Genomic DNA, 24,050 nt, shown 5'->3' with positions numbered 1-24,050 from the left:
ATATATATGAAATACTTGACTTGGTAAATTCTAGCTGTAAATATACTCCTCCCCTCTTAACCACGCCCCCAACCACGCCCCCCTCCCCCACCCACCTCCCGAAATATATATACATACATATATATATATATATATAAGAAATACTTGACTTTCAGTGAATTCTAGCTATAAATATATATTTCTTGTATTATGTATATATATATATATATATATATATATATATATATATATATATATATATATATATATTTATATATATATATATATTTATATATATATATAAATAAAATAAATACTTGAATTTCAGTGTTCATTTATTTACACATATACTTGTTGAGTTAAGGGTTGAATTGTCCATCCTTGTTCTATTCTCTGTCACTATTTTTCGAACCATGCTGAACACCCTCTCTGATGATGCATTGCTGTGTGGCACGCACAAAAGTGCTTTCATCAAATGCACTAGATGGCAGTATTGTCCTGTTTAAGAGTGTCACAACATAGCTGTTTACGGCAGACGAACTGCTTTACGGTAGACAAAAACGTGACTGCTGTTGTTTTGTGTTGTTACCGCGCTGGAAGGACGTTAATGAAACTGCCTAACAATAAACCCACATAAGAAACCAAGAACTCGCCCTCCATCATTCTACAGTTATAACGTGATTGGGCAGGCACGCTGTTTATATTGTGGGTTAGCGGACTCAGGTCCGCATGGACCTGAGTCCGCCTGAATTTCGGGAGATTTTCGGGAGAAAATTTGTCCCGGGAGGTTTTCGGGAGAGGTGCTGAATTTCGGGAGTCTCCCGGAAAATCCGGGAGGGTTGGCAAGTATGTGTTAGCGAGCAGTGGTCGTAATAATGGCGTTATATGATAACCAAGTGAGTAACGCCGTTACTTCTACTGGTAATAAGTTATCTAATCAATTACTTTTAGGTCTGTTACTATGCTGCTATGATTTGATGGGGCACGCTACTTTTGATGTGGTTTAATGTCAACAAGACAGTGTCATAAGTACAGCAAGTTTAATGCAGGAAATATATTTGTACTAATGAAAGCAACAAGTAGCACAGCAATAAAATAAACTTTATATTAAATAAGAAGAGGCCATTAGTGTAGGCCGCCTCATTTAAATGAGGATTTTGCTTATACTATGTGGGGCATTACCACGGAGACACTCTTATTTACTGCACATTCCTGTTATCATGCTCCTACATGTGGCGTTTTGCTATGTTTTCAAACCTGCATAAGACATCTGCCATTTTTCTGGAGCATTTTAGAAGCAGTCGTGTGGTGCATCGAAAATTACACCATTTATTTTTATTTTTTTACCATTGAAGTTGCAGGGGAAAGAAGCTACACTTACTCTGCTCAAAACCCCAAAAGTGCATACTTCAAGAAGTTGTTTTTCATATAAGAAATACTTTGTTAATATATATTCTATGTAGAAAACAAACAAACACCATTAAAACAATTCCAAATAACACCAAAACGCATCAATTGAATTTGTTTTAATCAGCCCCTTAAAGGGGAACTGCAAGGTATTTTGGAATTTTGTCTATCGTTCACAATCATTATGAACAAAATGATGACGGATGGATTTTTTTTTTAATGCGTTCTAAATTTTAAATAAACGTAAACTAAAGTCTGCTTACAGCAGACCCAATGGGAGGTCCTCTAATCTGCCCATAAAATCTAATAAATAACCATTCAATACTCTAATAACATTTTGTGACTCGAATATTAACTAAGTATTAGTGATATTGTTATTATAAGCACTAACACAGATTAACTATTTATAGCAGCGCCTTGATTACAAGCTTGTGTAACATTTCGACATGATGAGGTGTTTCCTCGCTTTCTTGCTCTCTGGAAGTTTATTGTTGATCATAAATCATGCCTCTCACCTGGAAAGTAGATGGCTGAGGATGTATTCCGACAAGTTGATACACTTTGAGAGCCATTTAGGACCCAGAAATATTACACAAATTTACCACACAAGTTTTGATGACAACTGAGTAATCCCTTTTTGGCAACGAGGCTGAGTCAGCATATATTTTGCACATTAATGAAGACAGAGACGCAACATGGATTGCACGCCTTATTCTGCTCACTTAACAGAAGCAATTATTCTGCACGTGTTTAGCAGATCAGCTAAGCTTGTGCTATCAAGTACATGCAAACCTTTAGTAAATCAGGCACTTATTGTTCTGTTCTGTGGTCATCCTTGCATGTGAGTGCCATGAATGTACTCCTCGCAAATAGTCTTTTTTTTTAGTCCAAAGCTATTTGCTCCTTCTTTCCACACTGGTCTGTTGAGTTTTTGGGACTCTTATTGAGTTAGCAAAATGGACAAAGTTTGTCAAAAAGCAAAAAAACAAAGAAAAAGGTCCACATGCTGGAATGATGGGACGTGACTTCTCCTGTGCAGCAAGTCGAGTGGAAGGCTCCGCCTCCCCAACAATGTTTTGCCCTGCTTTCTTGTCATTTCTTGCCATTTCTTGTTGCATATTTGGTTTGATCTAAAAGTTCGTAAATCGAGAAGTTTGCATATAAAGGGGTTGGTAAATTGAAGTTACTCTGTACTTTAATCAAAGGGTTCTTTGGCATGCCACAAATGAAGCCCAGTTTGAGAATGACTGATCTACAATTAACTTTCACCAACTCAGAGGCGATGCAGCAGCTCACCGACTCAGTATGTCAATTGCTGCATAAGCTAGTTACCTCTGTTATCACAGTGATCGTTCTGCCACACAACACCTCAATGCTAACGATGAAAAATTACACTTCAACGACTGTCGTTGGCTTCGACGGAAGGATTGCTCGTTTGCATCAATGCAGTTGTTTTTCTCACTACCACAGGGCCAAACCCTCCTTTCCCAGGCACATCCTCCTGGTTTTTGGCGTATAAATATTTGGGGTTGTGGCACTAGCCACTAGACTAGACCTGACCAATGTAAGTCTATGAGCACAAACGGAAGAAGCCTATTCAGATGAGAGGCGAAACGTCTTCTAAGACAAACCAAACAGTCCAGTTGCGATCGATTGGCGTTACAATGACCTGGATGAATGAGAACATTCATAGCCACTTAAAACGATAATGTCGCTAATACTTGGTTAACATGCAGGCCACAACATATACAGTACATGGGGTATTGTTGGCGGTTTTTGAATGTTTTTTTAGAGTTAAAGTGCAATGCTTTGCAGCCAGTAGCACAGCCTTTGAAGGAGCATAGGTATGGGCAGCATCTGTGAAATTGAATTTGCAGGAAAGGAGTGAGTTTAGGGTTGAATTGTCCATCCTCGTTCTATTCTCTGTCACTCGTCGTCGCCATGATTGCCTCTTCTTCGTTCTTCTGCTTCGTCTCCTTGTTGTGTGTGCAGTTGTGCACTATCCAAAAGCCGTAGATGTTATAATGTGAGTGGGCCGGCACGCTGTTTATATGAAGGAAAATCGGACGTGACGACAGGCTGTTTTCACTCAGGTCCGCACGGACCTGGAGGGGGCGTGCCTTAAGTCCGGCTGGAAATCGGGAGAAATTCGGGAGAATGGTTCTCCCGAGAGATTTTCGGGAGAGGCACTGAAATTCGGGAGTCTACCGGAAAATTCGAGAGGGTTGGCAAGCACGGTCACTCCTACATTTTACAAGTTAGAAAATAAAGACATGCAGTATGTGTTCTTGTCTTACATAAGGATTCTGAAATATAGCCAAAATTCCCCCAAAAAGTGCAGTCCCCTTTTAAAAATACATGTATTACTGCAGCTGCATTTTTTACTGGCATTTTTTTTTACCATCATCAGTTCGCTAGCAGGAGTAACAAGCTCGTGGGTGTGCCTGAAGTTCCTCAGTCCGTGCAGGTCCCATGCCCACACAAACAACACTCAATACATGTTTTACACCACCAAAATATATCAGTCCATAACAATTTCTATTTCACTACGACACATCGATCTGTTTGAATTAATGAAACTTGGTATATTTCCATGACTTTTCCACAACTTCTAAAAAGAAAGTTTTGTATTTATCATCTATTTATATATAAGCCTGCCCAGAGGACTTGTGGTAAGAGTGTCCGCCCTGAGATGGGTAGGTTGTGAGTTCAAACCCCGGCCGAGTCATACCAAAGACTATAAAAATGGGACCCATTACCTCCCTGTTTGGCACTCAGCATCAAGGGTTGGAATTGGGGGTTAAATCACCAAAATGACTCCCGAGCGCGGCCACCGCTGCTGCTCACTGCTCCCCTCCCCTTCCAGGGGGTGGAACAGGGTGATGGGTCAAATGCAAAGGGTAATTTCACCACACCTAGTGTGTGTGTGACTATCAGTGGTACTTTAACTTTTGAAACTTTGTTTACTTTGAAAACTTTGACTGATCTGATTGTTTTTTTTAATCATTTCAGAACTCTACTATATTGCTGAAGTACCTATAGTGTCTGAGTTTCTCAGTTTTTTTGACACAGCCTAAAAGTCAAGTGTGCGTAGTGCTGACATGATAAAATTGTGTAAGAATATTATTTATGAGACATGAGCTGTCCTCTCTAGATTACAACTGAGGTGCCTTGGAAATAAATATTTAAGTTTGTTGTAGATAACTGCAGACAGTGTTCGGGAATAAAATGTCATCCCATTGCTACTTCTTGAGAGAAAAAAAAGCATGAATTTCCCCTGCGAATGCACACATCAGATCATCCTTGAGCTATACATGTTTGAAGACTCACCCTCCAAGGCTTGTGACTCATTCTTTCACAACAAAGCGAGACAGGAGCATTCATCCTGAAATATTACACTAATTTGCCACACAAGTTTTGATGACAATTGAGTAATCCCTTTTATTTTTGGCAGCGGGATGTAAGACAACGTTGCTGAGTCATTATATTGCACTGCATTGTCAGATAGTGACTTTGTAATCAGGCCAGATTGTAAATAAAATGCACGACTGCAGATGGCGTTATAGGTTGTTGCAAAGCATGCCAACTAGTAACTGCTTTATTAACTCAATTCCTATCTTAAGTTGAGAACAAGGCAGGCAAGATATTTTAATTTTTTAATTTTTTGTATTCATCAATCCACAAAATAATACACAGTAATACCATATTAATACAATTCCAAATCCAAAACCAAACCCGGCCCAGCAACATTCAGAATAGCAATCAACAGAGCAATTAAAAGGACACACAAACATGACACAAAACAATCCAAAAGTAGTCAAACAAAAATCAATAATATCAACAACAGTTTCTAACATACACTATGTTGCCAAAAGTATTTGGCCACCCATCCAAATGATGAGAATCAGGTGTCCTAAACACATGGCCCGGCCACAGGTGTATAAAATCAAGTACTTAGGCATGGAGACTGTTTCTACAAACATTTGTGAAAGAATGGGCCACTCTCAGGAGCTCAGTTATTTCCAGCGTGGAACTGTCATAGGATGCCACCTGTGCAACAAATCCAGTCGTGAAATTTCCTCGCTCCTAAATATTCCAAAGTCAACTGGCGGCTTTATTATAAGAAAATGGAAGAGTTTAGGAACAACAGCAATTTTAGCTACAAAGTGGTAGGCCACGTAAACTGACAGAGAGGGGTCAGCGGTTGCTGAAGCGCATAGTGCAAAGACTTTCTGCACAGTCAGTTGCTACAGAGCTCCAAACTTCATGTGACCTTCCTACTAGCTCACGTACAGTACACAGAGAGTTTCATGGAATGGGTTTCCTTGGCCGAGCAGCTGCATCTAAGCCATACATCACTAAGTCCAATGCAAAGCGTCGAATGCAGTGGTGTAAAGCGTGTCATCACTGGACTCGAGAGCAGTGGAGACACGTTCTCTGGAGTGATGAATCACGCTTTTCCATCTGGCAATCTGATGGACGAGTCTGTGTTTGGAGGTTGCCAGGAGAACGATACATTTCGGAATGCAGTGTGTGAAATTTGGTGGAGGAGGAATTCTGGTGTGGGGTTGTTTTTCAGGAGTTGGGCTTGGCTCCTTAGTTCCAGTGAAACAAACTTTGAATGCTCCAGGATACCAAAACATTTTGGACAATTCCATGGTCCTAACCTTGTGAGAACAGTTTGGAACGGTCCCCTTCCTCTTCCAACATGACTGTGCACCAGTGCACAAAGCAAGGTCCATAAAGACATGGATGACAGAGTCTGGTGTGGATGAACTTGACTGGCCTGACCTGAACCCAATAGAACACCTTTGGGATGAATTAGAACAAAGACTGAGAGCCAGGCCTTCTCGACCAACATCAGTGTGTGACCTCACTAATACACTTTTGGAAGAATGATCGGAAATTCCTATAAACACACTCCGCAACCTTGTGGACAGCCTTCTCAGAAGAGTTGAAGCTGTAATAGCTGCAAAAAGTGGACCGACATCATATTCAACCTTATGGGTAATGGGATGGCACTTCAAGTTCATATGTGAGTCAAGGCAGGTGGCCAAATACTTTTGGCAATATAGTGTATTTCTGATCCGACGGCATTCATTTGTTTCAAGCCATGACTCATAAATGCAACATTTCCATGTTGGCTCTCTGTCTGTTTTGAGTCTGACTCTGGTGTGCAAACACCTCTTTCATGAAGTGAATGATGGCGTTCCTATAGGATGTTTTCAGAGATGCAAGCTTTGTCAGGCTGTGCCCGTGTTGTCGTGTTTCACGCGCATGCTAACCATTGGACTTCTACCAATTCCACTCATTAGCAGGCCATAGTGCACCCATTGTAATTCCCCCCCAAACCCAATGTCTACTCAATGCTCAATGCTGACTGTCTTCTGTACAGCGTGTCTCAAAAAATAGACGCACCGTTCATACGCATGTACAATTTTTTGCTTTTGTGCGGCTTTGACGTCATCAAGTGAGATACACTACATTCAAGTGCAATTCAATGGTGCTCGGAGTGTGTTAATGAGCTCTTTTTTAGAAGATTTCACTCATCTAACACCTAACAGTACTGCGAAAAATAAAGGTATTAGCCACACTCAAACCAAATAGCCGAAGCATAATATGTATAAAGGTGGTGAATATGTTAATAACGTGTTTCTTGAATACTGCATCCATGAGCTTGATTCAAACTGTACTGATGAATTCAAACTCGACTGCATTTATTGTCTTATTGTGTTCAAAACCTAACGCTTTTAAGAATGAGCAATGAACACAAAGTTTGGCATTTGAAATCAAGCACTGGAAATGCTTCCCAGATGTAAGTTAATGTATTTGTTCTCTTGTGTAGTAGATAGACAGCCACAGTGGCAAAACTACTATTTGAGCTCACCAAGATGATTTTTTTTTTAATATACACACTAAACTGAATGAGAGGTAAGTATTTTTCATGTATTTTGTTCTCATGTACTTGTATTTCTACTTCCCATAAAGGATATAACCTTTATAGTATGTCTGAATTAGCAGGGCCAGCCCGAGGCTTTGTGTTGCCCTCAACAAGATTCTGTCTGTGGCCCCATTTTGGTCTTTAATGTTACTTATTTATTTTTACAGGGTTCGTACACTTTTTCCATGGCCAACTTCAAGAACCTTTTAAGGACTTTCAAGATACATTTTCCAGTTCCCTTCAAAAGGCAAAAACCATTGTGAATCAATCCATAGCCTTGTTGTTTGAGGTCATCAAATGCTGTCTGTAGGAAAAATACGGAGAATCCGCTAAAACCTAAGCCTAACATTGAACCAGCAGTTATCATTAACTGAATGGGGCATAGAAAATGAAGCTGTGTTTCTGTAGACTAATCAATGTCATTGGTGTTTGCAAACGTGTCTCCATATGTGTTGTTTTTCAAATGTGTTGCTGTTTTTCATACTTACAGCACTTAATGACTTCGAACAGCACGGATTGATTCACACCGTATTTGTGCTTGTAAACTGCATAATGTGATATAAATACACGCACCCTCAAATTGTCAATTTCACTCATTTATTAACAAAACTGTTCCACATTAATATAAGGATAATAAATGAAAGGAAACACATTTCTTTGTTTCACAACACCTCAGTCACCTTCCATTAAGCACATCTAGCCTCATAACTGTGGCTATGATAACAAATTAACAAAAAGACAAAAGTTAACTTTTTTTGCTTTCACTGAGGTAGCCAGACAAGTTAAGTAGACAACAATTATAATAGAGCAAGAAATGTATACAACCACGTTGTGTAAAAACTACAAAATCATTCATATGAGCTCAGCTCCAATTTGTGAAAAAGGTTACAAATTATACTTTACATACATTACAGTAGATCTTGATGCTTTTTTTCCTAGCATCAAAAACGGGGCAATTTTAAAATTGTTTACCTTTAAGTAACCTATCAATAAGATAGGCTACTGAACATATATTTTATCAGCTGGACCTAAGCCTACTGTTCAAATATTTAGGCTACAAACTTCTGTTTTTAATGCATGTCTCTCTCTTTAGTTTTTTTTATTGTTTTAATTCCATTTTAATGTTACCAATGAAAATAAAATCAGACGACTAAACATAAAATTATAAATGTCAACTTATTTTCTATAACCTAGTCATTCACAACCTTGCAACTGTAGGCTAGTCATGGCACTCAGTGTTTACCTTAGGCATATTATGTGCTAACGTTAGCTTAGCTTAGATTTTTGATTGAGGACAGTTCTTACCATTATAATTCATCATTGACAAACGTTCGCTTTTTTCCTTTCATAGCTCGTAATAACTGTCCGTAATTAACATGTAATCTAGCACTAATCTCACAGTTTAGGTCTAGCAAGTACCCAAAGGTTAGAAAACAAAACTTTAGCTAATGTTAGTTAACTTGTCGGCCTAGTAATCTCTGTGGCTTACCTTTCATATGACTCGAGAGAGAGAGCCGACTCTCCAATTGCGAAAAGCTGGATTACCTTTTTGCATATTTTGCAGCAGGCTACACGTGGATTTGGTCCATGTTTTATCCAAAGTTTGTATTTGTCATTTTCCATCCAATGTTCATTAAAACGAGAACCTCAATGGACCGATGCACCACTGTCCTCTTGGGGGTGACACAGAGCCGTGTATACGACTCTGGCATGACAACAACCTAATGTAAGGGCTCGTGCAAAGCCAACAGATCAAGCGTGTAGCTTTCACTTTTAAGGAAACTTATTTCCTTTTTTTCCATTTTATAATTAGCCCATTGAGTCAGACTATTGAGTCAGACTGCCGAGAAATATGATGAACATTTCCAAGCACTTCACCCAAAATTCAAGCATTTTTCAAACCTTGAAAACACAACATTAAAATCCAAGCATTTTCAAGGTTTTTAAGCCCCCGTAAGAACCCTGTTATTATTATTATTGGTCTCCTGAAGGACCCCAACCCCATCCCAAATCAAAGGAATTCGCCCCACATACACACACACACTATGCTTTTATGCACTAAAAAAATTTATTATTGACTTAATTGAGTTGACTCTAGCTTTTTAAAACACATGTACTGTATTTTCCGGGCTATAGAGCCGGTATTTAAGCCTCACTCATCAAATTGTAGAAATAATAAAACATTTTGACGTATACAACAGCCACATAGGGCTAATCTGATACAAAATATTTTTGTAAATGTTTATTTACATACCATACCTACCATACCGGCAGTAAAACGGCTGATCAAACAAAACAGAAGTCATCGTCATGGACCCCCGAGCTGCGGAAAATAGCTCTGCAATCAGCTAAACAGACTCAATAATTATTGACGTTTTGTTGAATTTGTGAAACTGAAACAATACAAAAATAATGTTTTTGTAAGCTAAACAATACTAACACAGACACTTGTAAATGTGCTTGCGTATTCGCTATTCGTAACAATGTTAGCTTGATTACATTACGATATTACATACAAATATGCATTAAAACACTCCTTCAGACATCACACATGGGACAGTTTATTAAGTAAGAATTGTTTTAGTTTTATTGTAAAACTTACAATTGTTGCTTGTAGTGATTAATAAGATTCCTTTCGAGTAGGGACGCCCAGGGCCGTAACAAGGATTTGAAAAATACAGAGGTAAAAAAATGGTGGTTGAAAAGGAGCTTTGAAAGGCTGAAACCGTGGGTATCACAGCACCATATAAATATTAACCTTCAGCAACACAATGAACAGTCGTTCATTGTGTTAAAACATACGTTTACAATCTTTAATTGACTTAAACCTGGGTTTGAACTCATGACCTTCTGTTTTGATTTTCATGTCCTAGTCACACGCACTATGAAGGACACCAGAAGCATAGAGATACATTTATTTTAATATCCTAATCAGTGACAGAGCATGCCGTGTCCAGGAATATGTTTGGGTAAAATTTCATATGAATTGCCTTGTCATTCATAATTTACATTTGACACGCGCTTCTTCACACAATACACCCCCCCTCAACCTGCAGGTTTGATTGATTGATTGAGACTTTTATTTGTAGATTGCACAGTACAGTACATATTCCGTACAATTTACCACTAAATGGTAACACCTGAATACGTTTTTCAACTTGTTTAAGTTTAAGTCCACGTTAATCAATTCATGGTTCGATCCCAGCTTCCGCCATCCTAATCACGTCCATTGTGTCCTTGGGCAATACACTTCACCCTTGCTCCTGATGGGTTGTCGTTAGCGCCTTGCATGGCAGCTTCCACCATTAGTGTGTGAATGTGTGTTAGAGTGGGTGAATGTGGAAATAGCATCAAAAGTGTTTTGAGTACGTTGAAGGTAGAAAAATGCTACACAAGTATAATCCATTTACCATTTCCATTATGACCTCTGTGTTGAATGAAACCTGAAGTGTTGCATGCTGGGTTCGTCACTACCAGGAGGACTGAACAATTTTTCATTTTTGCAACGAGGTATCAACAGTGCTGCGCACATGTTTGATTTAATTTCAACGTCCTTATTATCAAACTTTTAAATAAATATGTATTTTGTCTTAACTTTTATGACGTTGTTTTTTTAACTGGCAAACTTAAATAAAAGAAAAAACTATTTTAAAGTTAAAGTTAAAGTTAAAGTACCAATGATTGTCACACACACACTAGGTGTGGCGAGATTATTCTCTGCATTTGACCCATCACCCTTGATCACCCCCTGGGAGGTGAGGGGAGCAGTGGGCAGCAGCGGTGGCCGCGCCCGGGAATCATTTTGGTGATTTAACCCCCAATTCCAGCCCTTGATGCTGAGTGCCAAGCAGGGAGGTAATGGGTCCCATTTTTATAGTCTTTGGTATGACTCGGCCGGGGTTTGAACTCAAAACCTACCGATCTCAGGGCGGACACTCTAACCACTAGGCCACTGAGTCTTTACTTAAGCCTAGGCCATAATAATGTGGCCCTCAAAAACAGAACACGTTCAAATCTGCTTTCGTTAGCGTGTCCGAAATGGCGGTGCAACGATGTCCCAGAGTCGATGGGGGCCAGCGTACCCTCGGGACCCCACATCAGACTATCGATCTCCTCGGGAGAATAGCGGAGTGTCTCTCAGCACCAGTTACGTCTCCTCATTCAGTTCGTCCATTGCGGGAAAACTACTTGCTGGCTGTTTTCTGTTACGTCGGGGTCACATGGTAATGCGCTGATCGTTTCCCCAAGATGTACATGGACCTTTGGAAGCAGCGTGCAGGAGAGAAAGATCAGGCAAGAATACAAAGCAGGAAAAGCGTGCCGATTGCACGGGAAGCAACGCTAAAGCTTAGCAAAAGATAATGGTAAATGGTAAATGGGATGTACTTGTATAGCGCTTTTCTACCTTTTTAAGGTACTCAAAGCGCTTTGACAGTATTTCCACATTCACCCATTCACACACACATTCACACACTGATGGCGGGAGCTGCCATACACGGCGCTAACCAGGCCCATCAGGAGCAAGGGTGAAGTGTCTTGCTCAAGGACACACCAGACATGACTAGGATGGTAGAAGGTGGAGATTGAACCAGTAACCTTCAGATTGCTGGCACGGCCACTCTCCCAACTTCGCCACGCCGTCCTCCTAATAATCTAGCACAGGAACTAGAAGCAAAGATATCCAACGTAACTTGTTGCATGAAGCAAACAAATCAGCCAGACAGAGAATAAATAGCTCTCTGATTAGTGACCGGGAGCAGGTGAGCGTCCCGACCACTAACTAGAGGCAGGTGAACATAATCAGCACCCATGGCAACCAGGAACACAAACACAGGCGTGCTGAAACAGAACTAAGGGAATCCTAAACATAAACAAAAAATCCGGGCAACGGATCATCACAGTTTCACCTAATAAGATATCTAATAACCAAACATTATGCCGAGAATGTGTATGCTAAAAACAATAACTAAACACAAATAGTATACAACATCATATATAAATATAGTTTAAGTGTGCAGCAATGTACCACCATGGTAAACTACTGAAGTACTGAAGGTTGAAGCGTCGCCATTACAGCAAAACTATTCCATGTACTACAAGCCAGTGCCCCATAAACATGATTTAGCAGCTGTTACATGTAAATGACTGTCGATTGTAGCTTGGATGAAAATAACAAGTGAAAGTGAGGACGAGAAAGCACATAAATATCATTGCAATGCAGGGATTTGATTAGACAGCCAGACAGGGAAAGCAGTGAATGAATAGAATGAATAGTCAACCGGCTGCTGAAACATGGATGAAAACTAGCCTCTTTTTCTGAAGCTTCTTGGTCGTATGGATTAACTATGACTACATAAAAAAACTGCTCTAGAACTGTTGGGTTTGGTGGAAACCTCAAATATAGTTCCTATTGTTTCCATAATACTGACAGACAAGGGTTTCAGGTGGAATTGGGTTGTGGATAATCTGCCGTGCCTCTTAGTTACTTTTGCTTTGCCTGTCAAGCTCTATAGAGCAGCATGGATGCAGATGACAACAGTGGAAGATTAAGCGCTTAAAAATAATCTTAATAAAGAAAGTAATTTCTCTGTAAGCGTGTGCATGCCTCGGTCTGTTCAAAGTGATCTACTATACACAAGTGAGCATATATCACTGCTGCAACAAGGAGAAGCTATTGCATTTCAAGACATTTTAAATTAGAAAACCCGAATTGTGTTTGAGAAGTTGTATTTATTTTCTTTAGTAATAGTAAAAATTGCAAATCCACATGATAGTAACTCTCTTGTCATGACTGTTATCATTTTGCTTACTACTTTCGATGACCCACCTTATCTTGCTTATGATTGTCCAGTCCGTAATGTTTCGCCCTAACTTTCGCCAATTGTGACTCATCATACGAACACCAACCAATCTTCATGGATTTTGTCCGTATATATGGATATTCTCATTCATCTTGTAGCTTTGATGTAAGCTACCTCACTACCTGGGTCTAAAAGTAGCTAGCCTACAGGATAAGCTACTCGTTAAAAAAGTAGCTAAGCTACCGCCAAGCTACCGGAAAATGTAGATAGGCTACATAGCTTAGCTACATGTAGCTTGTTACTGGCCATCACTGAATATACAAAACCCAAAACCAGTGGAGTTGGCACGTTATGTAAATCGTAAATAAAAACCAAATATAATGATTCTCAAATCCTTTTCAAGCTATATTCAATTGAATACACTGCAAAGACAAGATACTTAACGTTCGAACTTTGTTACTTCTTGCAAATATTGGCTCATTTGGAATTGGATGCCTGCAACATGTTTCAAAAAAGCTGACACAAGTGGCAAAACAGACTGAGAAAGTTGAGGAATGCTCATCAAACACTTTTTTGTAACATCCCAGAGGTGAACAAGCTAATTTGGAACAGGTGGGTGCCATAATTGGGTATAAAAGCAGCTTCCATGAAATGCTCAGTCATTCACAAACAAGGATGGGGCGAAAGTCACCACTTTGTGAACAAATGCGTGAGCAAATTGTCGAACAGTTCAAGAACAAAATTTCTCAACGAGCTATTGCAAGGAATTTAGGGATTTCACTATCTGCGGTTTGTAATACCATCAAAAGGTTCAGAGAATCTGGAGAAATCACTGCATGTAAGCGATGATATTATGGACCTTCGATCCCTCAGGTGGTACTGCATTAAAAAGCGACATCAGTGTGTAAAAAATATCACCACATGTGCTCAGAAACAATTCAGAAAACCACTGTCAGTAACTACAGTTCGTCGCTACATCTGTAAGTGCAAGTTAAAACTCTACTATGCAAAACGAAAGCCATTTATCAACAACACCCAGAAACGCCGCCTGTTGCGCTGGGCCCGAGCTCATCAAAAATGGACTACCGGTAATGCAAAATTGAAGAGTGTTTTGTTGTCTGATGAGTCCACATTTCAAATTGTTTTTGGAAACTGTGGACGTTGTGTCCTCCGGAACAAAGAGGAAAAGAACCTTCCGGATTGTTCTAGGCGCAAAGTTCAAAAGCCAGCATCTGTGATGGTATGGGGGTGTATTAGTGCCCAAGGCATGGGTAACTTACACATCTGTGAAGGCGCCATTAATGCTGAAAGGTACATATGTTGCCATTCAAGCAACGTTATCATGGACGCCCCTGCTTATTTCAGCAAGACTATGCCAAGCCACGTGTTACAACAGCGTGGCTTCATAGTAAAAGAGTGCGGGTACTAGACTGGCTTGCCTGTAGTCCAGACCTGTGTCTACTGAAAATGTGTGGCGCATTATGAAGCGTAAAATAGGACAACAGAAACCCCGGACTGTTAAACAACTTAAGCTGTACATCAAGCAAGAATGGGAAATATTTCCACCTGAAAAGATTCAAAAATTGGTCTCGTCAGTTCCCAAACATTTACTGAGTGTTGTTAAAAGGAAAGGCCATGTAACACAGTGGTAAAAATGCCCCTGTGCCAACTTTTTTGCAATGTGTTGCTGCCATTACATTCTAAGTTAATGATTATTTGCAAAAAATTAAAATTGTTTCTCAGTTCGAACATTAAATATTTTGTTTTTTCAGTCTATTCAATTGAATATAAGTTGAAAAGGATTTGCAAATCATTGTATTCTGTTTTTATTTATGAATTACACAACGTGCCAACTTCACTGGTTTTGGGTTTTGTACTGTCAAGGGATTCAGGGTTTGAGAAAGAGGACCACCCCGTTGCCATGGCGGACTGCGAAGTGTGGCGGCTTGTAATTGAGTGCGCCCCGGACACCAGGGTTGCCCAATGATTATGATTATGCAGGTTACGGAACCTAAATTAAGTATCGTTGGCAATTTTTGGATGCATTTTTAAAGTGATTTCAAAGTAGAATAGCTTGCTCTCTTTAGCTGCATTGATAACCACCAAGAACAAGCCGATTGTTACAAATTACAATGCAAAAAAACCCAACAAAAACCTTTTGTCTTCTTGTCTCTCACAAGTATTGTGAAAACTAGGCAACACATTTAAAAACAAAGTGCAGTTCCCCTTTAACCACAAGTGTCTCAAAGGGTTTTACAAATTCACAACAACATCTGCTAATCTAAACCCACATCCAGGCAAGGAAAAACTCAAAAAACCCTAGTTGGCGAGTGATTAAGTTAAAGTTAAAGTACCAATGATGAATTTATTCTCTGCATTTGACCCATCACCCTTGATCAGCCCTGGGAGGTGAGGGGAGCAGTGAGCAACAGCAGAGGCCGGGCCCGGGAATCATTTTTGGTGATTTAACCCCCAATTCTAACTCTTGATACTGAGTGCCAAGCAGGGAGGTAATGGGTCCCATTTTTTATAGTCTTTGGTATGACTCGGCCGGGGTTTGAACTCACAACCTACCGATCTCAGGGTGGACACTCTAACCACTGATAATGTTAATTAAGCCACACTCAATTCACTCTAATTTTTGCTCGGGACTACAAGTGTGAATACTGTTTTCAATTGTAATGCTTATAAAGCACTGACAGACTTCACCTCAAATTAAAATAAAATACATACATATTAAATAGATACTAAATATAATGTTACAGATACCAAATTTAAGCATTTTTTTTTTTGTAATATCCTTAAAAAATTCTGGTTAATTAACTTTTAAACTGCAGAACAGGACTGTGATCTAATCTAAAAGCCATGAATCAGAAGTAACTTAATTAAATAAAGAGACGTGGAGGTGCTGCTGGAGGCAGAATGTGAAAGACCTTGGTAGTAAAACAAAACAGACAATAAACCGTCTACTCGTTTTAAAGCACTTACACCGCTGTTACTCTTCAATTTGGGCATTCCCCTTGCTGTTGAGTTTTAAAATCAACATGTTGCAACTTATGAGCCTGTAATAGTTGTCTTCAGTTGTGATTTAACTATAATCTGCTCTTTATCCTATTAAGCAACCAGAGCTTTGGGAAAATGAACAAGAACACTGAGTGCCATTGCAGCTCGAGGACCAGATCATCTCGTGCTTGTATGCTGTTTGATGCTTGATAAATTAAGCATCACAGTAAAAGCACGTGTGTGAATTTACAAAACTATGAAGTGTAACTGGGCAGGTGATGTAAATACTCCTCTTAGAACAGGGGCCGGCAACCCGCGGCTCCGGAGCCGCATGCGGCTCTTTGATCACTCTGATGCGGCTCAGCTGCATACTTGCCGACCCCCTCGATCTTCCCGGGAGACATCCGGATTTCAGTGCCTCTCGCAGAAAACTACCGGTAATAATATTCTCCGATTTTCACCCTTACAATAATAATAAGGGCGTGCCATAATGGTACAGAATTTAGCGCCCTCTGCAATCTGTGCAAACAGCATGCCAGCCCAGCCTCTTGTTGTATGCATCTTCTGCTTGCACACGTAAGTGACAGCAAGGCATACTTGGTCAACAGCCACACAGGTTACACTGACGGTGGCCATATAAAACAATTTTATCACTCTTACTAATAATGCGCCACACTTTGAACCAAAACCAAACAAGAATGACAAACACATTTCGGGAGAACATCTGCACCTTAACACAACATAAACACAACAGAACAAATACCCAGAATCCCATGCAGCCCTGACTCTTCCGGGCTACATTATACACCCCTGCTACCACCAAACCCCGCCCCCACCCCAACCCTGCTCCCTCACACATCAAGCCCCCCCCCCCCCCCTCCGTGCGTCGGTTGAGGTGGGCGGGGTTTGGTAGCGGGGGTGTATAATGTAGCCTGGAAGAGTTAGGGCTGCATGGGATTCTGGGTATTTGTTCTGTTGTGTTTATGTTGTGTTACGGTGCGGATGTTCTCCCGAAATGTGTTTGTCATTCTTGTTTGGTGTGGGTTCACAGTGTGGCGCATTATTAGTCAGAGTGTTAAAGGTTTTTATACCGCCACCATCAGTGGCGGTATAAAACCTGTGTGGTTGTTGACCAAGTATGACTTGCTGTCACTTACGTGAATAAAGAGAAGTCCCATACAACATGTGGCTGGGCTGGCTCGCTGGTTGTAGTGGGCGCTAAATGCTGTACCATCACGGCACGATCGAGAGAATAGTTGCACTGAAATTCGTAGTCTGCCGGAAAAATCGGGAGGGTTGACGAGTGTGACGCTGTCAAGCGCCATTCATTTAAAACTCACGGGCCGCACTAACATTCAATTTTCACATTAAGGTGTGCGCCGCGTGTCTGAGACCCTTGGTTTATACATAGCACAAAGCAAAAAAAAAACTTGGTATGCAGCGTTATTTCATTTTAAATTTCAAAAGATTTTTGTGGCTCCCATTGTTTACTTTAATTTGTGAAACTGGTCAAAATGGCTCTTTGACTGGTAAAGGTTGCCAACCCCTGTCTTAGAGTATTGCAGCTAAGAAAACCAACATGAATACTACCCAAGATGCTGATTTTAATTACACAACTATATGGAGCTATGCATCTAGCAGTCTGCATTATTATTGGCATACAATTATTTATATCTTAATTTTGATCATTTCCCTTTTCTCTGACCCCCTCACAGATCCCTCAAGTGAGCTATGCCTCCACAGCCCCAGAGCTCAGTGACAACACGCGTTATGACTTCTTCTCTCGAGTGGTGCCTCCGGACACTTACCAGGCCCAGGCCATGGTGGACATCGTCAAAGCCATGCGTTGGAACTATGTGTCTACTGTAGCCTCTGAGGGAAACTACGGAGAAAGTGGTGTGGACGCATTCATTCAAAAGTCTCGGGAGGACGGTGAGTCCTTTTTTTTTTCATCTGACCAAAATATTTTAAACAACATCCGCAAATGAAATAAGCGCTCACAAAATTAGAAACATTGAGCAGTCTGGGTCTATCCACAGCTCTCAGCACCATTATAATACTATACAAATGTACTGACTTACTGGCTTCATATCCCGTGGGTGTTGATGTAGTCATCCACAAATGTTACTCCACTTTTCGCCCCACAATCTTCTGGCACCATTCTTTGATGTCATCTAACCATTTTCTCCAAGGTCTTCCATGTTTGTTAGCGCCTTCAATTATGCCAACGTTGGTTGTTTTTATCAGTGTGTTGTGTGGTTTTCTACAGATTTGACCAAATCATTTCAATTTCCTGGGCATGAAATTCTGATTTATGTTTAATTTTGTACTATATACAGTACTAGGGGTGCAACTGTACGACATCCTCATGGTTCGAGACGTACCTTGGTATTAGGGTAATTTTGTTCCCTCACGTACCTTGGTGCTAACCTGACTCTCACCAGATCCTTGTAGTTCGCTGAGCTCCACACAAGGATCTGGGCTCGAAGGCATTGCAAACTCATTCCAGATAGCAAAATATAATGAACCAATCAGGATCGCCGGCCAGGATTTCATAGATGTGACATAGCGCCGAAGCGACTGTTGGATTCAAACAACAATGGCGACACGCAGCCCTCGCTGCATCGTGTGCTGACGGTTTTGTCAAATCTATCGAATATTAATTATTTTAAAGATAAACAGAACGGTTTTGAAGGCATTTATTGGTGGCAAGGATGTTTTGGCTCTTCTTCCGACCGGGTTTGGATTTCCCAGCGTCAAGGGTTGATTTCGATGTGAGTGGTTGAAGTAGCACGTCATTCAAGATAACGGACAAGTGGTTTATCCAATCACATACAATGATTTTTTTTTTTACAAGGCCCCGCCTTCTGAAATACATCTCCTATTGAGAAGTCCCAGATCCTTGTGTGGAGCTCAGAGAACTATAAGGATCTGGCGAGAGTCAGGTTACCTTGGTGCAGCAGGGGGAGCAAAATGTCAAGATATAAAACTGCTCACCTTTTGAACTAATACCTAAATGCAGCATTTTTTTTTAATAAATAGAATTATCTAATAAAGAATACTGTAGATATAGATATAGGGGTTGGAATCTTTGGGCACCGCACATTCAAATACGATTTAGCGGCTACGATTTGATTACAAATGAGTTATTTATGCATATTTCATTATTTTATTGTATGTTATTATTATTATTATTAATATTATTATAATTATTATTATGTGTTATACATCTATTATTATGTTTGATTATTAAATATAGGTATGGAAGACTACTCCTTCATTCAGCATTTGAATTATTTGCTACAGTCATTGCCTATGTCATGAGGTTGCTAAGATACTCAAATTGTCTACCCTGTGTACATCCTACCTTAATTTAATAAACAAGTTGTCATACGTATTGAAATATTGATAATATGAATACGTTTTCAAGCCATCGGTAGACAACTTATTACTTGGAACACACCCTTTATATGACCAGAATTGATTGGTGTGGAGTCAGAACTAGAGACCAATTCACTGCAAAGCCAATATGGACAAAGGAATGAAAACTATTATTTTTATTTTTTGCATTATTGATTTATATTTATTGCATCTTTTTGTTGTCTTGGTTCATTATTATAAGCATAAATTAAATATATAAAATATATTTTCCCATGCTCTTTCAGCAATCCCTCAAGCATTTGTGAGAGAATACAAGAAGGAAAACATCAGTAAAGAGGATGTGCCGATAAATATATATATATATATATATATATATATATATATATATATATATATATATATATATATATATATATATATATATATACTGTATACATACTGTATATATATATATATATATATATATATATATATATATATATATATATATTTATGTATGTATGTATGTATGTATGCATATATATATATATATATATATTTATGTATGTATGTATGTATGTATGTATGCATATATATATATATATGTATATATATATACTGTATACATACTGTATATATATATATATATATATATATATATATATATATATATATATATATATATTTATGTATGTATGTATGTATGTATGCATATATATATATATATATATATATATATATATATATATATATATATATATATATATATATATATATATATATATATATATATATATATATATATATGTAGTCGAGGTTTCTGTGGTTTATTTGTTATACAGTGCTCAATACCGGGGTAGAACGGAATATGCGTTAGGTCAGGAAAAAACACAGAGGCTATTTCATCCCTACAAGCCTGTTTCACAAGTTTTCCTGTTCTTCAGGGGATTTTATTCATAAAATCCCCTGAAGAGCAGGGAAACTTGAATATGCACAAGCACTGTTTTTAATAGTATGTGATAATGCCTTTTATACTGTATTGTGTTGGTTTTATGTACTGTATGTGATTGTATGTCTACTTGGACGTTGCAATCTACAATACAGCTTGATTGATTAAATATATATATATATATATATATATATATATATATATATATATATATATATATATATATATTGTATCCAGACAGTTAGCAAGTTGATCGTCTTGCAATATTACACTTTATTACAAAATAAATAATTTTAAGTGTCAACATTGTCATGCAGCATAATAAATACTTTTGATTCGTACAACACGTAATGTACAGAATATCAAAAGACATTACGGTTCTTTCTACTCGTCTTCTCGGCGAGGAATTTCAGAATTAGCATTTGATCTGCAGAGCTCCTTTCCCTGCGGTAGCCCGCTTGCTCCTCAGCCAGAAAAGGATCAATGTGGGACTTTAGCCGTTTCTAGCATGACCAAGAGAATGACTTTGCACGTGTGATTTAGCAATTAGAGGGTTTTCTAGCTAGTGCATTCCATGAGACCCCCTTTCCAAGTTGTATATTTACTATTTCTACAGAGATTCAACCATTCCGAGCAGTGTGGTAATTTCCTTTGCATCATCTCACCACCAACCTGTATTACCTTACCTCTCCACAGTTCCCATCAGGTCCAGGACTCTTGTTCTGCTTGAGTCTGTCAATTGCATCCAATCCTTCTTCAAGCAGAATCCTGGGACATGTTTTTTTTTTTTTCATCTGCTTTGTGTATGTCAAGGGAGCATATCTAATAAATCTGCATACTCTATCCACGATTGTAATGGCACTTAAACCTAGCTGACATGATTTTTATACAAATGTGTAAAAAATATATATACATATTTGAGCCAAAAGGCATCAGTCCAAAATACAACAGACTTTGTTAATTACATTGTAGCATTGACATTTAGGGAAGTGATTCGTAACCTAATTCTGTGTCAACAAATTAGACTCCCCAGATGGTGTGTTTCATAAGTCAATTTAGAAAAACGCTATGGATATTGTTTGTTAAAGGGCAGGCAATCAATAAAGACATGTTGATGGCTGCTGCCACGACCACATCCGCACTAGTATTTTTGCATTGTTTACAAGCATTGCAGTTACCTCTTGTCTCCGTTTGAGTGGTGAAATGGAGTCAAATGTCACCTGGTGAAACAGTCAATTGACAGCGTCCGCTGGAAGAAGTGTCTCTTCGTCAAAAGATTATGAGTATTTGCAAGCAGAAATCAACAAGTTAAACTAAATGTAGCTATTGTCAATGTAACCTAGTAAAAGTCTAATTTCTTCTTCACAAAAAGTATTTTGCATTAAAACTACTCTGACAAGAACAAATTAACCAAAAATGTATTCAAGTAATGTAACAGAGTATACAGTATGTATAGCGTTACTACCCACCTCTGTATATTATAAATGTTATAAGTGAATTGCTTGACAACACGGATAATAAACAATCACACAACATTCATCAAATAGGTTATTTCCCGGTGCACAAATAAGTCCAACATTGTCTTTCATGGCTTAATGCTTAATCCATGGACCCAACTGTGTGTAAAGAAACGATGTGTCTCCATACTTTTGTACTGCTGCTGCTTGTGAGCCTGGAAAGACATTCTGTCAACCAGATAGCTTGAAAGGTTCGCTTTGGTGATGTTGAGTCTTTTAAATCTTGTGAAATGTATTTTTTCTTCAGACTGTACAATCCATTCCATCACACATCCATTCATTTCGACCGCTTGTCCCTGGTTGTATATTCCTCTCTGAACTTTTGAAATACTCCGACATCAGGGCAGCCGGTGGACTATAGTTATTGAACGCTTGGCCCTCAAGTCAAATTCAGAAATGTCTCAATGCTACATGGTTGCAACCCAGCAGATGTTTTGCTCATATAGTAATGAACAACTACAGCTTTCCCCAATGTTGATGTGAGTTGTAGCCTGTTCCATGGTCCTAATCACATTTTCCTCTTCACTTTCACTTTCTATGGTAGCAAAAGGCCAAAGGAAAAGAACACACAAGTTGACTTCCCGCTACATTGATAAAATCTTACTGTGAACTAGTGTTGTCCCGATACCAATATTTTTTCGATACTTTTCGGTACTTTTCTAAATAAAGGGGACCACAAAAAAATTGCATTATTGGGTACATTAAACATATGTTTCTTATTGCAAGTTTGTCCTTAAATAAAATAGTTAACATACAAGACAACTTGTCTTTTATTAGTAAGTTAGCAAACAAAGGCTCCCAATTTAGCTGCTGACGTATGCAGTAACATATTGTGTAATTTTCTAATATTTTGTCAAACTGATTAAAGACAAGTGGTAGAAAAGGAATTATTAATCTACTTGTTAATTTACTGTTAATATCTGCTTCCTTTCTCTCATAACATGTTCTATCTACAGTTCTGTTAAAATGTAATAATCACTTATTCTTCTGTTGTTTGATACTTTACATTAGTTTTGGATGATTTGGGTATCAATCCGATACCAAGTAGTTACAGGATCATACATTGGTCATATTCAAAGTCCTCATGTGTTCAGGGACATATTTTCTGAGTTTATAAACATAATATAAATTTAAAAAAAAAACGAAAGAAGATATTGTGATGCCAAAAAATATCGACATAATCATGGTAGTATCGAATCGATACGCTACTGTACTTGTTATCATTACAGTGGATGTTAGGTGTCGATCCACCAATGGCGTTTGTTTACATTTTGACGCCGGTGAGCTACGGTGTGTAGTGAAGCATGTTTAGCTATTCGTACCGGTACTTTTCAGAGGCGGTATAGTACCGGAAATGATTCATTAGTATTGCGGTACTATACTAATACCGGTATACCGTACATCCCCACTGTGAACTCTTAAGTGTTGTTTGACTTTCCAGGCATATTTTGCAACATCATTTTGGATGAGCACCAAAAGGTAAATGTTTTTGAGGTTCCCATCTGCAAGCTCAACTGAAGTACATTTTAAACTTCTTATGTTTTCACCGCCAATAGAAGTTGAACAATTTTGGATGGCTGACTATCTACAGTTCCAGGCCTTCTTAATTCAAGGGATTTTTACTGTTTATGTCACACTCAAGGGAGAAATCAATGTGTCACAGCTTAAAGTTATATGGTAAATCCCCCAAAAATGCAGTGTTTGAATGGTATTGTCATAATGAATTGTCTCACAATTATTTGACCACATTACAATTAAATACAATAAATCGTGCTGCAAACACATCGGTGATGTGTGGTTAATTTTGATCTTAAACGTTAACACCAAGTGAGGCACTGACACATTTTTTTATCTAAATGTTTTGTACTCTAATTAATGTTGATACATGTTTTTAATATGAGGATAAGAAGAAGATAATAATATTTCACTTTCGGTAAAAACGTTGTTTTCGAAAACCTCAATCCCATTTATTATGTTTGAAATACAACGTAAAACCATTTGTGGTCTTACCTCTATTTGCAAGCGGATTTGATGTGCTTATCTTTGAGGAAACAGCTGTTTCTTTGTTTATAAAAGTCCTGCTCATTTTCTTT

At 38.7% G+C, this 24,050-nt stretch overlaps 1 protein-coding gene across 1 annotated transcript in view; it reads left to right on the top strand.

Annotated features, from left to right (window-relative positions):
* The window catches only part of LOC133622449 (metabotropic glutamate receptor 4-like), a 430,106-nt gene that overhangs the window by 287,384 nt on the left and 118,672 nt on the right, over window positions 1-24,050 (top strand). The window contains exon 3 of the mRNA XM_061985214.1: window positions 17,847-18,063. Coding sequence (XP_061841198.1) covers window positions 17,847-18,063 — 217 coding nt within the window. The remainder of the gene's footprint in view (window positions 1-17,846; window positions 18,064-24,050) is intronic.

This window comes from Nerophis lumbriciformis, linkage group LG01, assembly GCF_033978685.3.
Source record: "Nerophis lumbriciformis linkage group LG01, RoL_Nlum_v2.1, whole genome shotgun sequence".
NCBI classification, from domain to species: domain Eukaryota; kingdom Metazoa; phylum Chordata; class Actinopteri; order Syngnathiformes; family Syngnathidae; genus Nerophis; species Nerophis lumbriciformis.
This window is presented reverse-complemented; position numbering and strand designations above follow the sequence as displayed.